Here is an 18,227-nt window from a genome sequence, read left to right on the forward strand (position 1 = left end):
GAAGAAGAAAAAGGAAGAAACGAGGAAGAAGAAAAAATGAGTGTATAAGATATTGAGGGTATTTTTATCATTTCTTAAAACTTAAATTTGGTATTTGATATGTGGATATTTTGGGGAGTTGTAAATGCACCCCGCTTTTGCTTTATACACCTTCATTTTTTTTTTCAAATTTTTTGATAAGTAAAATTACTTAAATATTCTTCTTGCAAGTTATCGGATATTCACCATTTTTGAGAAGTCATAGCATTTTTTGGAAATGAATTTCTAAGAAGCTATAACATTTCTTGAAAATACATTTTTGAGAAGTAATAACACTTCTCGAAAATACATTTTGAAAAGTGAAATTTTATAAAAAAATTTATAAAAGGGAATGTTGTTAAAAGTATTTATATATTACTGTAATGAAAAAAGTTATAATTAAAAAGTAATAAATTTTAAAATTAATAAAAAATTTTACTTTTACTATTTTGATTTTAAAGGTGTACAATGTGCCTAAATATGATGACTATATGTTTGTTGAAATATTTTATGACGGTTCAAATAGTAAAAAAAATAAAAAAAATTATTATTACCATATTTTTTGCCTCATACGAATTTGAGAATTAGTAAGAAAGGACATTGAAAGAATTAAAACTACTTCAAAGTTGAAAATTCTCTTAACTAGCATTGCATACTTATGAATAAAAAGATAGTAATACTACTAAATACAACACAATTTTATCAAAATTTAATATTTTAATTAGAGAAACTCATCATGATAAATAGATAGAAATACTTCTCACGAGTTCAATTAAAACTATTATAAAATTTTAAAAATTGATTAAAAATTATTTATTATTTTTTTTAATAATAACTTTTTTCATTATACTTACGTACAAATAATTTTAATATTTTTTTTTGTAATTTTTCATAAACATTCTTTTATATCACTTGAAAATACATTTAAGAAAGTGTTATAATTTTTGAAAATCCATTTATGAGAAATTATAAAATTTATGAGAAAGTTATTTTAATAATTTCACTTCAAAAAATTTTGAAAAAGAAAATTGAGGATGCATAGAAAAAAAACAATGGTACGAATAAAATTCCCGAAGTATTTTTAGAAAATAATTTACAAGTTGTATAAAGTTTTTTTTTTGTGATGTATTTAGAACACCCCTTCTAAGAAAGACCATGAATTGAGCCTCAGATATTGCCCCCAGCACAACCATCACAACCATTGTTTTACCACTGGAAAAGACCCACAGTCCTAAGCAATTCTATTACCATTGTTTCAAAAAAAGAAAAATCTATTATTATTATTATGGTATGATATTTCGAGTTTGAGTACATTTAGAAGCATACGCCTACGCAAGGTTAAACGGGAAAAAAAAAAGGGAATTCAGTGACATAGAGCTGATGATGATTAACCCACCTATTCCTCCGAAAGAAGATAGAAAATGTTTTTACTATGCAACGATCAGATATCCAAAAGCACACAGGTTCTCATTTTTAATCAAGTTCAATTGTGAGAAATGTAAATTCCTAAAGGCAGCAAAGAATAACTTGTCTACTGTTAGCCACTATATCTCATATTTATACTCTAAGAAAAAGTGAACAACCAACATGCAGAAAAAAAATATATTCCAGGAAAAGTGAACGGCCATTTGCCTTCACGTCAGCCCAAACATCAGCAACCTTGCTTCCGCAATGAAAGCTTATACAGAAAATCCAAGAGGAACTCATCAGAAATCTTTAGGTTTAGCATCACAATCCTAAAATATCATGCACCATGGCTCTTTCTATGAGTCGGTGCACGGCATTAAACAGCTCCAAAAAATTATGGGGGCCTGAATTTGCTGTACAATCTTAAAAATTAAACCCGCATATATAATTAGTAGCATATCACACAATGTTCTTTCCCAGTCTTCAAGAACTAGGTATTTACATTAGACAGCATACAGTAGCTACCAATACCAACATAAATATAACTAGTATGAACATATATACACATAAAATTAAGTTATTAGGGAAATGTGAGCTACCATCTTTTTGTGCTTCAGACAAAGGGTAACATACAGTAAATCACCTCAACGCAAATGCAATCCACGTTCAAACTGATATTCTAGAGATGACAAATGCAATGCTCTTCTAATACTCGCCTTCTCTCTCTTGATGTGGATCAGCTTGTCATAAACACACCAAGGAAAGCTCAGAAAGTGATTCCTATTCATTCCCTCATTATACTGACCCCAATAACTTGGATGATATGTGACGTGGTACCAGGCAGAGGCCTTTGCGTATGCATCATCTGTTTCGGAATCTAACCCACTTCCCTTTTCATTAAACCATGACTTAGCTTCCTTTCTCAAGGATCTAACAGCCATACCAATTGCTTCCGCATCTCTTTGCTTTGTGAAAGATCTTGACATCTTCATGATACCCCCGCTGAGTATTTCAGCCTCAGTTTTGATCCCATAATAGTCCATCAAATTCCCCAATTTGTAATCATAGTTACTTTTACAGTAGAAAGCATCATCAATATAATTCTCATAGCCATCAACTTCCATGTCAGAATCATAAACCCTCTCCAATTTTTCCCTAGTTAAGGACTTGATAGAGCATTCATTGGGAGCAAGGTCTTTCACCTCTCGGAAAAGCTTTCCAATAATATTGTACGATTGATAGGTTGGTTTGTCTGGCTTCTCCATGAAATCTGGATATTCTTTGACTCTCAGTTCTTGTGGTATTTCTGCTGGTACACCAGTTTTTGGAAAGTCAACTGCAACCGAAAACAGCTTTGCGAGCTCCATACACTGGCTGCTCATTGCTTTGTTAGGTTGTCTATCAGCAAAGACAGTATGAGCATTTGCAATGATTCCTAAACTGTCATTGACTATGTAATTTGTGAAATACTCTTCAACTTCCTGCATCCAAAAGTGAACATCATAAATCTTGAATAGAGAAGAAATTATTCTCATCCTTGGCGTGAGAAAGAAATTTCAGGGGAATAGTAAATTCATCAATTCAGAGTCTTGTACATCAAAAGAAGCAATATCACAATCTGTTGCCCTTTAAGGATAGGAAAGAATCAAAATGTTGCATTCACAAAATACAATTTAGAATTAAGAATGTTGCCACAAGCATGTAGATATCCTAGTTATATAACTATTTGCTACAATTAACCTATCTCTGCTCATGGAAATTTGCTCTTAATTCTACTTTTCTTTTCTCTGAGAAGGTGGTAGTGTGGGGAAATTTGGAACAAAGAAATACAAAGGAAAGAAAAGGGATTTAGAAGAAGAGAAACGAATAGCATATAAAGGCCTTGGCTGCAAGTGGATAAAAGAAATACAGGACAAGCACAGTTAGATAGCAAAAGAACATGCCAACAAGAGTTGTTGAGTTGGTAAGGTTCGAAGACTTCACTTGTAAGATCTAGGTTCGAGTTTTGCTACCAGCAATCCCCTTAGTGGGCAGGACAAGCACTGTTAGATAGCAAAAGAACATGCCAACAAGAGTTGTTGAGTTGGTAAGGTTCGAAGACTTCACTTGTAAGATCGAGGTTCGAGTTTTGCTGCCAGCAATCTCCTTAGTGGGCAATCCGTAAATCCAATGTAAGCCCTCTATGAGGCCTGTGGTCTGCTTTGACCCTAGAATGGATAAGCCTCCCCCAAAAAAATTAGCAAAAGTATACGCATACCTGTGCTCTTTTTATGATCCCTATCATAACGCTAACCAAACCTCCCCCTCCCCCCAAACCCTTTTTTTCTCATAAAAACAAGAAAAGGTGGGTAGCATAGAAGCAACTTTTCATCCGTCTCTCTCTTCAATTATTAGTGCTTTTTCAGGTATTGTTTGGTAGCTAGATAAAGTATTAAAAGTTAGAACTTCTAACCAATTTGGCTGTGAATGAGCAATGTTATTTCACTTAAAATATTATGGTTAAGTAGTTTTTAAAATGTGCAACAAAATATTTTGGAGAAACAATTAAAGTGGTTTTGCATGCAGAATATGTTTCATTGCCCATTTTAAATACCATTTAAGGGAACTAAGGACCTACTTAATGTTGAACGCAATATGAAATCTAATATAATTGGTTATAAAAAATTATTATTTGACTACCTTACACCCTAAATTCTAATTAAATTTCCTTCTATACCATCTTTTTCACTCTTATCAAATGTGAGAGACTCATGCACTTGGTAAGCTTTCTTATTGTTATTAATTTGTTTTCTAACATTAAATATCAGAATCAATAATCTAAATTAATTCTAAAAGAACCCAATCAAAGAAAATAGATATCAATTCAAAAACAGAAGCAACCATAAAGAATGGATTACAACACAGTATAAAAGCATATGCCGGTACTTCTATATAGTAGGAAAAAGAATTGTAAAGTTAAAAACTTATAAACTGTAGAGATTTCGTAAACAGTTCAATTATAATACTTAATTTCGATAGCACACCCAAACAAATTCTACAAAGCAAATTCAATGTTAAAATTTTAGCACATAATTTGTAGCATTGAATTCTTTTACCCTATCAAATAAAAGTTAATGGAATCAAAATCTTTCAGGCATACAACCAGCCAGTTCCTCTTTAGTAGACTAACTAAACAAAGCTATGAAAGAGTCCAGTAAAGAAACCACAGAATTAGGAGCAAAAGGGCTATATTCCATCTTAATGCCAAAGAAAGACACGAAATCTTAACATCTTTTTTTTTTATTAATTTTGTTTTGGTTGCTATTTTAGTTTTCAATCTATTGTAGTTGTCTCTAGTAGTCTCTTTTTTTCCAGTTTCCTGTCTCTACTACTCTAGTAGTCTCTAGCAGTTTCTCACCTCCTAAAATGTGGATGAAATGAAAATTATAAAAAAAAAAAATGCATCGGTGCTCATCTATAATATCTTAAATAACACTATTCTTTAACTATCCTGTCGGATTACTAAAATCTGAATTATCATACATTTGATTTTATTTAGAAAAAATTAGGTTCACAAATATGCACGCCAAGTTTCTCTCGTTTAGAGTCTTAGAACTCCAAAGTCACTAACAATTTGTTATCTCAGATTCCTACAAGTTTGTAAAGAGATTTTACTTTCAGCAAGCAACTCTGAAAAAATTTTTATGCACATATTATAAAAGGATTTACACAATGTAACCTACAAAACATTACAAAAAATTATGTTAAAAACGACTCTCAGAATAAGGTGCAGTTTCCACATGCAACATTAAACAAATTTCATTAGCTGTTACACTGGTGGCACATAGATCATTAAATGATTGACAGCATGAACTTGTAAGAATTTTGAAGAATGTTATATCAATCATATCCTTAACAAAAAAAAGTTGTTGGAGAGAGAGAGAGAGAGAGGAGCAAGATTCATGCATTTCAGCGTAAAGAAACTATAAGAGAATAGCACAATAAGAACAATTAGATACAATTAAGCAGAATAATAACAGAATGCTTCAATACCTAAAAGAATAATACCTCAATGGTAACTTCATGATCCAATGTGGTAGTTGGAGCTGGTGAATAATCCATGGGTTTGATTTGCCTTGATGGAATCAATTCAGGATCCCAAGAGACAAAGTAGATATCACCATCCAGATCACTTCCAGAACACTCATTTGGATGAGGTCTAAGAATTTAATTCAATTTGGGTCAGTAAATCATTCTGCACGGTGAAATTTCTAAAGAGAACAATGAAGGCTACCATCTTGTTATGTGTAAATACATTATAATACACATAAATACAGAAAACATCCACAAATAGGACAGAATTTAACCCATATAATTCAAACGAATACAAGTATGGCAAATCTGTGACTCAGAAGTAACCTGCTGAACAAAAATGAATGCTACTATAACTAAATCCTTGAACTAGATGCAGTCAGGTGCAACCACCTGCAAGATTTCCCAGCCCTGAGAAGAGGCTGTAGCTATGCTAAATAGTTTCATATTTTTTGTCCCAAATTTTGGACACTGTCATGTATGCTTACTCATTTATAAAGTTGTATCAAGCTCTGAAAGAATGTTAGGCACCACAGAGAAAGCAGATAATTTTCCCCCCGTATTGTCAGATGCTCCCTTAAGGTATATTTCCCACAGGCCAGCGGCACCTCAACAAATAGATTCTATTTATGTCAATCATACTTGAACTATTTCAAGTGTTCATGTTGCACAGCCAAATGTAAAATACATGGCCAGCTAGTTCTACCAAGAAGAAAAGGAAACATGCATTTTACTATGTAATCATCAACGATGAGTCCCCTTGAAAGGCAAATAAAAAAGCTAAAACCAGTATCCTATACAAAGAGCGACAAGATACAACCAGCATCATTTATGAAGTGATATATAGCCACATAAAATAAAACCCATGATAACAATAAACAAGCAATAATTGCACATTAAAACAACAAGATTCTGGAAATGGAAGAGATAGATTACAGTGGTGATGAAAATGACAATGTTGATATAAAAGTCATGCCAGAGGCATATAATATTAACATATACAAGTCATTGAAAAAAATGCTTGCTAGAGAGGGAGCATAAAAAGAAAGCTTTTAATATAAAATAAAAATTTCAACAACATAACCAATTGCATGCTCCTAACACAAAACTACAGATCATACTTAGCCTTCCAACCCACCCGCTCCATATTCCCTATTAGACAGTAATGCACATAACCAATTGCATGCTCCCAACACTAAACTTCTGTTGAATCCATGCTTAGCCTTCCAACCCACCCACTCCATATTCCCCATTAGACAGTAATGCACATATGCGTACATGAATGTAAGATGCATGCACTTCTTTAGCCAAAATGAGATGCAGACCAAAGTAGGCTAAGGTGTACGACACACCAAGTTCATCTAGATTTAGATTTTTTGCAAACAATGATGAAGAAAGAACATTGTTGCTCATGGTATTGCAAAAGGGAGGGTATGCCCTTAATTTACCTGATTCCTTTCTGTGGAAAAACAACACAATCTACCATATGGTACAAATCAGGCATGTTGACAGCCCTTAAGACACGCACATCGCCTGGGTGCAAGCAGGGGTTTTTGGCAACAACTACCTTACCCCTAACAATAAAACGCTGCTCAGATCTAGACCCTGAAAACTGCACAAACACTTGGCCATAATCCAATGTTCTGGTTTCATCTAGACATCCCATCATAGACCTTCCATTTGGAACAAATATCCTGGTTTTAGTCCGCAGCTCCAGTAACTTTGACGCTCGATATGTTTGCAACATCATGGAAAGGAATGGTTCAGCATCAGGTTTATAACCACATAAGAGCATTTCCTTGAGAATGTTAGTATTTTCTCCAGGAGACATTAACTCCAGAGCCTCCTGTGCCTTTAGAGGATCTGTTAGGATAGCATTGAGTTGAGCTACTGCTTCTCTTTGTTTTTTCTCAAAAGCATGGTCTGGAACTCCAAGAGTAGATAAAAGAGTGATTAATTGCCGATTCAGAAAACAAGGCTGATACTTGCTCCAAGCCAAAACATCCAGTTTTGTGTTCTCTGATTCATACTTTGACATACTCCTTCTGAGGGATAATTTCCTCGATGAGGTGGGATCAACAGCCACAACACCTTTGAATCCACCAATGCGAATCTGAAAGGCAGATGGAGTGTGACCATTCAAGCGACATTTAGCAGCCACCTTCTCAGCAAATTTAGCCGATATTTTTCCAATTCCATCAGAAAAGACATATTTAATTCCACCCCTTATAATTTCTACATCTGGAATAATGTCGATTTCATCTTGAGCAACACTAAGAGTTTCGGTTGATGAACTGAAAGATTGGCCCAGTCTAGCAGCATATTTTGCCACATTTCTTATTTTACTAAAATTTCCCATCCATGTCCTTATATATGCTGCGGTGAGCCCATTTCTTGAAGCAAACATCCAGGCTGAATTTTCCCGTAATTGACTTGATGAAAAAGCAAGAAATTCAAATCTCTTATCACCAATGACTATGCCATTTTTAAGAGTAGAAAGAATCCTTTCATAAATTTCAGTTCTCCTACCCCTCGCCAGCAAATCTGTTGAATGGATCTTTTCCAACTCTTCATCAACAAAAGTGATGCGAAGAAAATTGTCAATATCATCACGGAAATGGCGTAGCACACGATTTGACACATTAATCTCAGGACCACAAAAATACACCCTAGAAGGTGTTGTCTGAACCCTTCTTACATATACCAAACCATCATCTAAGGATATAGCAGGTGATCCTCGGTGTCTCTTAGATGTGATGTAATTTTTGTACTGCTCAAGGAGCCACCTTGAAGGTTCATAGGAGCATTCTTTTTGATAATAAAGTTTCTCTAATGCATGGTCTATATAGACTTTTTTTATTCTACGTGGATCCACCAATCGATAAAACCTAGCATCAAGTACTGGTCCTGGGATGTACCCATTTTGTACCAACAAATTAACCTTAAACAAGATTTCAAAGGGCAAGTTAACTCCCAGTGAAGGGCCTACAATTGGGACTAGACTAAGATTACAGGAATAAGAAGAACCGCTTTCCAAAACCAATTTGCCTTCATTTTCTTTGTAGTAAGCAAAGTTCTCCCGAAAATTTGGAAGTTTGAGGTAGTGCGGAAGCTCCAAACACAATACAGAAGACTGCCCGATACAGCATGATTGAGTGAAATCAGTCGTCCTTACCCATTGATCATCAGGTATATTCATAAAGTAGTTAAACAAAGGATCCTCAAATACAAGTCCAGAAGATCGCACTTCTTTCTCATATATCCGTGGAGCTCCAAATAACTAAAATTAAAAGGAAACCACAAAGCATCATAAGCAATTTTCATTTATAAGAGTTAACAATTACAAAGAGAATAAAACTTTTGGAAATGAAATTTTCCAGTATCAATAAAATAGCTCAAATTTCTCGAAATGAATTAATTCATCTGTAAATCGCCATTGTGAACAGCCTGTTACAAAGAGCATAAAACTTTTGGAAATGAAATTTTCCAGTATCAATAAAATAGCTCAAATTTCTCAAAATGAATTAATTCATCTGTAAATCGCCATTTTGAACAGCCTGTTCCAGACTTAAAAGTGCAATATGGGCTGAGCTGTACCTTTTCTCAAGCACATATATATTGATTTCCACCGTAAATTCATTTGTGCAAGTTCTCAATTGCCAAATGTAGCTCATATTTAGTACAAGTAGTATTTTCCACTTAGAGTAAGAGAAATTAGTATTCCAGCCTATTCTCCTAACAAAATCCCCTATGAACAATCTTAATTAAGAGAGAATATGAGTTTCACAAATTATCTGTTTCAGATCATATTGGTCCATAATTTACATATATCAAAGGTATCCTAGAAGATCTTAGAATTGCTCTCACACAAGTTTTCCAAAGCCACCAGTGTGGAGCAATGATTTGACAGTTTCAAGAAGTATAAATTACGAATAAAAACTGTATTTCCCAAACAGCAGGGCAAGCATAAGACAAAATCATTAACATACCCAAAGGTCCTTAATCATTTTCATGCCGTGGGTTGATATGAAACCCACCAAAGAAAATTTTCTATTCCCCCAGACAAGCAGTAATGACAAACTCTATTCAATTTACATGGAAATAACAGTGTCAGTCAATTATTGAGTTGGCATTTCAAATCATTTCATAGTAGAATATAAATCAGCAAAACAAAGGTGACATACACAGCTAAGGACGACAAAATTATTCAACCTGTTACATGGAATGATGTTACGTTGATCTCTTACTTTTAGGTAGCTAGGGTAATACTATAAAGACTAAAGATGAATTTATAATAAAAAAAATTTAATAAAGCAACCTGAATCAGAAGATACTTTGAAGTTTGATTGTGAGGACGACGCAACTCAATCTGCCAGATGTTCTCATAGCCAAGCTCCAGCTTGTATTCTAACTGACAATGTGACAGTAAAAATTGCAATTTCCGCATTCCAGTCCCAAAATTCACAGTAACATTATCTGTTCTCCAGAGAACATAAAATCTATCTTTTGAGACCTGACAGCCAAAATGCACTCTCACATGTTCCATGGTATGCAAAAAGGTTCTTGGCTTTGGCACAATATCATTCTCCATTTCTTGAGCCTTGAGATATGAACTCCTGTAGTAAAGTCTTTTTTGATTAGCCAACTTTATGATACACTCAGCATCTATGCTTTTGGTAAATTGCACAATAGCATATGCTCTTCCTCCCTTTTTATGCTGCCTAATTTTAAGGGCAAAAACAGTTTCTTTTCCGGTATATGACTCCAAAAATGTCTTTACTTCTTCAGCAGACACGCTTGAGAGGAATCCAGAAACCTGAATTGTCTTACCCATGGACTCAATTCACTCGATGCTCTTACCACTTTAAAACATACAAGTCACTGCAAAAACCGGAGAACAATATTTAAATAAATACCATAAATGCACCAAGATAGGGGAACCAATTAAGCAGCCTCTCAATGAAACAGTCAAGATTTCATAAAGAAAAATAAAAGAAGGGAGCAAAAAAATTTATATGCTTTTTTACTAGTAATAAGCAGCAATGGCTAACCTAGTAGAAGATGAATTTTATGGCACAGATATCTGTGAACTTTACAAGAATGCTCTGTGTGATGAGGATCATTCCCTCTGCCCACACAATGCAACACATTTGCAATGCTGCATGATCCAACATCATCAGAGGTTCTTGTCTATTTGAAAACACACTTAGTCCATATAGGTAGTCAACGAGCAAAAGTATATCAGTGCCATCCAAATACAATCAGTGAGAACTGTTTTTAGTCTCAATGGCTTTCTGAAGAGTAACTAGTTCACTCCTCTTTCATGTGTTTACTAGTGTTAGAGAGTAATGTATATGAAGTTACATGTTTCTCAGTACATCAATCAATTTGATCTCCATTTTTCAAATGAAGCTAAATATCCCAGCTTTTGACTCGATAAAACAGAGGTAGAGAAATCCCAAAGACATATTAATAGATTAAGATAAGGAAAAAAAAAAAAAAAAAAACCCATATCCTCAAGGAGCATATATCAATAGAGTTCAAGGTGGATAGCAGAATGCATAATTCATTTTAGTCATTTCAATCTGACATAACTTTGCAATTCAATACATATTTATACCTTATAGCAACTTTAAAAATTAAAGAAGCAAAAGAAAAAAAAAATTATCCAACAACCAGCTTTGAAACAGAAAAGAAAATGATACACCCAACTACTAAGAAGGAAAAAGATTCAAACTTTTCCTGAGTAAAGCTTTAGCCTCAAAAAAATTGAGAGTAAAAGAAAAGAAAAAAATTTTCCCTCTGTTTCAAACTGAATGTCTACTTTCAAATTCTGGCATCATACAAAATCAATTTTCGAACATTATTAAGAGGAAAGGAGGAGTCTTTACCAGAGAGAAGAAGTAGATGAGATCAGAAGCATAACTCCATTCCCACTCCCTTGAACGAGAAAAGAAAAGGACAGAATCCATTTACATCTTTGGTCGTCAACTCTCTAAGTCAATTGCCGTACTGAGAGCGACAGAATAGACGAAGAAAAAGTATCAAAAACATAAGCGAATAAAGACGGAAAGGCCATGATTCCCTCCATCGCAGCATGCATGCAGTCGATTCGGGTGACGCGTTTTAACACTCTATTTGTTTGTCTTTAGCTATGAGGCAATGGGTTTCCGCCACGCCAGTAACTGGTTCCCGTGAGATTTTCGTGGAGATCGTGGCTGGCAGTGTCGAGGGGGTTGGCTAAAATCAGGGAAAATAAAATAGCGTAGCCTATCCAACACTAGGCTCAACTTTTCTCCATTTCGTGGGACCGGAAAATGTTTGGTCACTTTTCCCAAACTTGCTCGCGAAGGAGTTGCTGGGACTTTTCCGCTGTGCACAATCTTATTTCATATCTAATCTCCAAGGGATCTAAAAAAATCGATATTAATTAATTTTTTATATTTGTGATTTATTTATTAATTAATTAATTTTGAAATGTTATTCTAAACAAATATAAATAAACAAAGATCATATATATTTACAAATTGATTACATCCTACATTTTAATAAATTCATGTATTAATTTCACAAAAGAAATTGAAACTATTTTTTATATATTACTATTTATTTATAATCTAAATATAATACAATTTCAAGGACATGATTAACATAAACATGTATTTATGTACTTTAGATTATTGTCAGGGTAACAAATTAAGAGTTGATTCACATAAAAGAACAAAGGCTCGATGAACTAGATTTCTGATCAAAATTCAACTCATTATGATTGGATTTACGTTCCAGTGGTGAGAAATGTGAAGATCTTTCACTTCTTTTCTCGTTCTTGATTTGGAGAAGCTTGTCATAAACACACCATGGAAAGCTAATGAAATGCTCTTGAACAATTCCTTCGTTGTAGCGACCCCAGAAGTTGGGATGGTATGTCACATGGTACCAAGCTGAAGCTTTTGCAAATACATTCTGAAATTTAGAACTCAACTCATCACTTTTTTTCGCATTGAACCAGCCCTTGGCTTCTTTCCTCAATGACTTCACTGCCCAAACTACCGTTTCAAAGTCCCTTCTTCGGTCGAAAGATTTCGACATTTTCGTGACGCATCCACTTATCATTTCAGCCTCAGTTTTGACCCCATAGTAACGCATCAGGTTAGCAAGTTTATTGTCATACACACTTTTGTGATCTAAAGCATCATTGACATAATCCAGAAAGCCCTCAACTTCCAAGTCAGAGTCATAGGTTTGCTCAGCTACTTCCTTGGTGAAATGTCTAACACCAGCACTCACCCCTGTTGGGATCATTTTAACCTCCCGATAAAGCTTTCCAATCACACTTTGTGATTCATAGGTGACTCTTTCAGGCTTTTCCATGAAATCTGGATATTCACGAACACGCAGACGATGGGGAATTTTGGCTGGAATACCAGTTTTTGGGAAGTCAACAGCAATGGATGATAGACGGGCAAGCTGAAGGCAAGGAACACTCATTGCTTTAAGAGGCTCCTTATCAGCAAAAACAGTGTGGGCATTAGAAATGATTCCCAAGCTGTCATTGAGTATGTAGTTGGTAAAATACTCTGCTACCTCCTGTACATTTAAGTAGAAAGGAACCATCAAATGTTTCTTGAATTTGCAAATAAAATGTAGGACATATTTCTAATCTTCAAATTTTACTATATGATTCGAGTAATATTAATATATATATATATATATATGCACACACACACACCTCTATAGTGACATCATGATCCAAAGGGGAACTTGGTGCAGCACCATAATCCATGGGAGGAACTTGGCAGGGAGGAATGAGATCTTCATCCCAACTGACAAAGTACATATCTCCATCCAGATCACTACCAGAACATTCATTTGGATGAGGTCTGTTTCATCATGTAATCTTGCAAGGATTAATAGCCATAGAGATGAAAGTACAACACTCTTAGTATAATCAATTTTTAATTTCATTTGCATACTATAGAATAAGTATTTCTGAACTTTCACTGGATAGAAAATTTTTTTAGCGAGAAAAACGAAAACGAGAAAGGTATTGAACTTATGAAGTCTTCAAGAAAAACTTAAAATAAAAAAAACCATATATGAACTATATTTTACACCAGAGAAGTTTCATACTTCAAAAAATTCAATAAAAGCATATGAATATTGGATAGTCATACCTTTGTCCTCTTTGCGGGAAAACAATGCAGTCCACCATGTGATGCAAAACCACAGCATCCACAGCCTTCAGAACCCGTAGGTCTCCAGGGTGTAAACAAGGGTTTTTGGCAACAGCTACCTTCCCCTCAACAACATGGTAATTCTGATCATTAGAATATTGCTTCGGCTTATAGACAGAGTACTGTACAAACACTTGACCATATTCTAATGTCCCAGTTTCATCTAGACATCCCATCATAGATCTTCCCTTCTGAATGAAAATTCTTGTTCTGGTCCTCAAATCTGTCAATTTTGACCAACGAATTGTTTGTAGCATCATTGACAGAAAAGGTTCTGAATTAGGGCTATAACCACACAAAAGCATTTCTCTTAAAACATTGGTAAATTCTCCAGCAGATAACCACTCCATTGCTTCCCTTGCCCTTTCTGGATCTATCAAAATTGCATCCAATTGAGCTAAAACCTCTTTCTGCTTCTCTTCGAAAACATGATCTTTAACCCCAAGAGTAGAAAGAAGGAGGATTATTTGGCGATTAAGATAACAAGGGTGATACTTGCTCCATGACAAAACATCTAGACTTGTACTATCGGCATCAAACTTCTGCATACTCTTTCTTAATGATAACTTCACCGAAGATGATGGATCGACAGCAACAACTCCTTTGTAACCACCATACCGAATTTGGAACGCAGATGGAGTAGTTCTCAAGCCGCATTTCCTAGCCACTGCCTCGGCATGTTTAGCAGAGATTTTTCCAATGCCATCAGAGAAATTATACTTGTTCTCACCACTTTCAATTTCAATGTCATCTATGACCTTAATTTCATTCATGCTCACTTGCAAAGTTTCCCTAGATGAGCTGAAAGACTGCCCTAATCGGGCAGCATATTTGGCCACATTCCTTATGACATGAAAATCACCCATTTTCTCTCTGATATCAACTGCAGTAAGCCCAGGTTTCGAAGCAAACATCCAAATGGAGTTTTCTCGTAACTGACTTGTTGAACAAGCAAGAAATTCGAATTTCTTGTCACCAATAACTATGCCATTTCTAAGAGTTGATAATATCCTTTGATAAAGTGTAGTATGCTTTCCATCACTAACAGATGTGCTTGAAGACAAATCTGTGGAATGTATCTTTCCCAGTTCCTCATCAACAAAAGAAACACGAATAAAATTATCGATATCTCGAATGTAATTCCGCAGCACACGATTAGAGAGATTCAACTCCGGACCACAGAAATAAACCTTAGATGGGGTAACTTGAATCCTTCTCACAGCCACCAATCCATCACCAAAGGGAAGAATGGGAGGTCTTATAGTGTTTTCCGACGCCCGGTATTTCTTGTACTGCTCATCTAGCCACTTCACAGGTTCGTAGCAACATTCTTTGAAGCTATACATTCTCTCTAATGCATGTTCTATGAAGGAAATACCTATTTTACGCGGATCAACCAACTCAAAGAAAGTGGCATCAAGAATTGGCGCAGGCAGACAACCGTGCTGGACCAAGGAATTTACTTTAAACAAGACACCATAAGGCAAGTCAAAACCTGGGGGTGGACTTACCATAGGAACCAAATCCGGGTTAGAAGAATAAGTAGAACCATTCTCCAGCTTGAAATTGCATTGAACTTTCTTATAGTAGAACATCTCATCAAATCTTGGGAGATGCACTGCTCGAGGAAGCTCCAAATACAAAGCAAAAGATTGACCAATGCAATGGCCCGGGGTAAAATCAATTTCTCTAATCCACTGGTCATCATCAGTTATAACTTCATTAGAAGAGCTGACAGCAGATTCATCTTTCTCGTAGTGATAGATCCGAGGGGCCCCAAGTAACTATACATGTAAATAAGATTGAAGGGGCAAAATAAAGTCAATAATCTCCCATGATATTGTGGCACAAATTTATAAGCACAAAATACATACATACCTACATATATATATATATATATATATATATAAATATATCATAGTGGTGGTCTAATTTTTTTTACTCTTTTTATAAATACTAGTTTATCTTAGACTTATGTTACACGTGGATGATATAATACATAAATATCATTATTTGAAATAATTTTTTTGATGAAAAATAATTTTTTTATTAAAATAATAGAAAATTTACTCTTTCAATACAATCAAAATAACACTTAAATAACTTTTAAACGTAAAGTATAATGTATAGTGATAATTATTATATGAAATAATTAAAACTAATATAACTTTAATAAATCATTCATGTTTGCCCAAATAATTTAGGTTAAATCGGTAAAAGACGTTTTAATAGAGTTTGAGAAATCTATCAATATTATTTAAACTTTTTAATTATTCCATGGAATAAAAACTTTAGTTTTTGGTGTATCAAAATTTAAATTTTATATTATGAACCAATTATTTTAATATAGAGTTCAAGGTTAATAAAGAAATACAAATAGATAAAAGTTAGTAAATATTTAATTTATTAAAAATTATAAATTAAGAAAAGTTTACTTGAACTACTAAGGACCTCAATATTAATATGAAAATAAATACAAATTATTCAATATTCTCTTTTAACCCGTAATTAATATTAATTTATATTTTCACTTCTCATGCTTAAGATAATTTACTTTAATTAAAAAAATAAGTAAATATTTAATTTAACAGGAAAATTATTAATTAAAGGAAGTTTAATTAATTTTAGAAAACAGATAATTCAAAATTATTCAGTAATTAATTTAATAAGATATTATTAATTTAAAAAGTTAATTACTTTAATAAAGACTTCAACAATAATGAAGAAATAAATAAAAATTAATCAATATTTTAATTTAACAAGAAAATCATTAATAGAAGACAATAATTAATTTAATAAATTATCAACTATGTATATATTTTACTATTTGCAGGTTAGATTTGCAGTTTTAGAGTTCATTGCTTATATATAAACATAAATATATATATATATATATATTATTAATAAGGGAGTACAGTTACAAAAGGTAACTTTGGTTTCTTGGATTTTGTTTTCATCTGAAAACTACATCTACTTCATTCACGTAATCTAATGCTGAAGATTTACCTAAATTAAAGAAGATATAATTAAAAAAGAGGAGAATGTAACACAATCCAATTTCAAACATACCTGAATGAGCAGGCATTTCTTAGTTTGATCAGGGGGATAATGTAACACAATCTGACAAACATTGTCATTGACCAGTTCGAGCTTGTAGTCCATAGAGTTATACGACAGAAAAAAGTATAATTTGTCCAATTGCGAACCAAACTTGAAGGAGACATGAGCCTGTTTCCAAAGAACAGAAAACTTCCGTTCCGAAACCTGACAACCAAAGTGCAACATCAAATCATCTATGCTTTGAAGACTGAACAACTTTGGTTGTGGGATAATGTCACGTGGTAATGCCCAGGCTCTTAAATATGAGTCGTTATGCCAAAGATCTTGATTAGCGGTCCAGAATAAGATCCTTTCAGCATCTTCATTTGTTTTGAATTGAACTCTGGCATGGGCTCTTGCGCCTTCTCTGCTGGATATCCCAACTCTTACAGCCGCAACACTTCCTTTTCCTGTATATTCCTCCAGAAATCCCGTCACTTCTTCTACACTAACAGCAGAAGCAAACCCATGGAGCTTAATTGTCTTGCTCATTTCCCTCTCCGATTAGTAAATTTAACTGCAATTTCACAAACTAACACCAAAACCAACAAAAACAAAAAAAAGAAACCCTGCTGTTAACAAATAAGGTTTTAAAGCCTCGTTCAGCTTTACAATTAGAGTAATAGGTTAATGTGACTGAACAATAATAAAAAGTTACGTAACGGTCTGTTGCTATAATATTAAATTTTAAATTTTAATAATTTTAAATATAAAAAAAATATAATGACATCATTCAAACATTTTATTAAGTGATTAGTGTATAAATCTTTGTGTGAAGACTTATATCTAACTTACAAGATTTATTTTTTTATAATTTTATCCTATAAAACATAATTTATAAATATAAATTTTAATTTTTACTTATATATCTCATATTATATCTTCAGCTTTTTAACATAAGATTGAAAGTTATACTCTGCTAAAAAATTGATATGATAAAAAAATTTTCATTTAAAGAAAACTTTAATGAAAATTCAATGAAAATCAAAGAAAAATAACAAAAGAAGAAGGAATTGAGAAAAAAGACATGAACCAAGAAAATTAAAAGAGAAAAACTCACCTGATTTTGAAGAGAGATATCACAAAGAGACAGAAGAGAAAGGAGAAAAATCAAAGCAGTGAAAAAAAATTCACCAAAATTTACAAAGACACGAGAACGAAACAAAAAAAACAACAAAAAAAATTAATGAATAAAAATTTGTCAAAATTTGAAATAATATAAAAATAAAACAAAAGAGATATAAAAAAATTAAAAGAAATAAAAACTCACCAAAAAATAAAGAGATATGAAAAAATAAAAAGAAGAGATGTAAGAAAAACTAAATCAGAAAGACACCGATATGCAATTGTGGCGCCAAGAAGATTTATAAATGAAAAGAAGTTAAGCTCTAAGATTCT

General features: G+C 33.5%; 2 protein-coding genes across 2 annotated transcripts; both read right to left on the reverse strand.

Annotated features, from left to right (window-relative positions):
• Positions 1–1,606: 1,606 nt before the first annotated feature.
• On the reverse strand, positions 1,607–11,528 carry LOC111318164 (RNA-dependent RNA polymerase 1-like). The gene is made up of 5 exons (XM_022920849.2): positions 11,388–11,528; positions 9,815–10,377; positions 6,945–8,776; positions 5,473–5,623; positions 1,607–2,906 (listed from the first exon to the last, which is right to left on the reverse strand). Exons 2-5 carry the CDS (start codon positions 10,328–10,330, stop codon positions 2,070–2,072), a joined length of 3,336 nt encoding a protein of 1,111 aa, XP_022776584.1. The 5' UTR covers positions 10,331–10,377; positions 11,388–11,528; the 3' UTR covers positions 1,607–2,069.
• A 591-nt stretch (positions 11,529–12,119) lies between these two features.
• LOC111317556 (putative RNA-dependent RNA polymerase 1) lies at positions 12,120–17,527 on the reverse strand. The gene is made up of 4 exons (XM_022919990.2): positions 16,800–17,527; positions 13,671–15,514; positions 13,226–13,376; positions 12,120–13,083 (listed from the first exon to the last, which is right to left on the reverse strand). The coding sequence occupies exons 1-4, from the start codon at positions 17,319–17,321 to the stop codon at positions 12,205–12,207; spliced, it is 3,396 nt and encodes a 1,131-aa protein (XP_022775725.1). The 5' UTR covers positions 17,322–17,527; the 3' UTR covers positions 12,120–12,204.
• Positions 17,528–18,227: the final 700 nt, after the last annotated feature.

This window comes from Durio zibethinus, chromosome 2 (assembly GCF_047325235.1).
Source record: "Durio zibethinus cultivar Kanyao isolate XHJ-2024 chromosome 2, ASM4732523v1, whole genome shotgun sequence".
Lineage (NCBI taxonomy): Eukaryota > Viridiplantae > Streptophyta > Magnoliopsida > Malvales > Malvaceae > Durio > Durio zibethinus.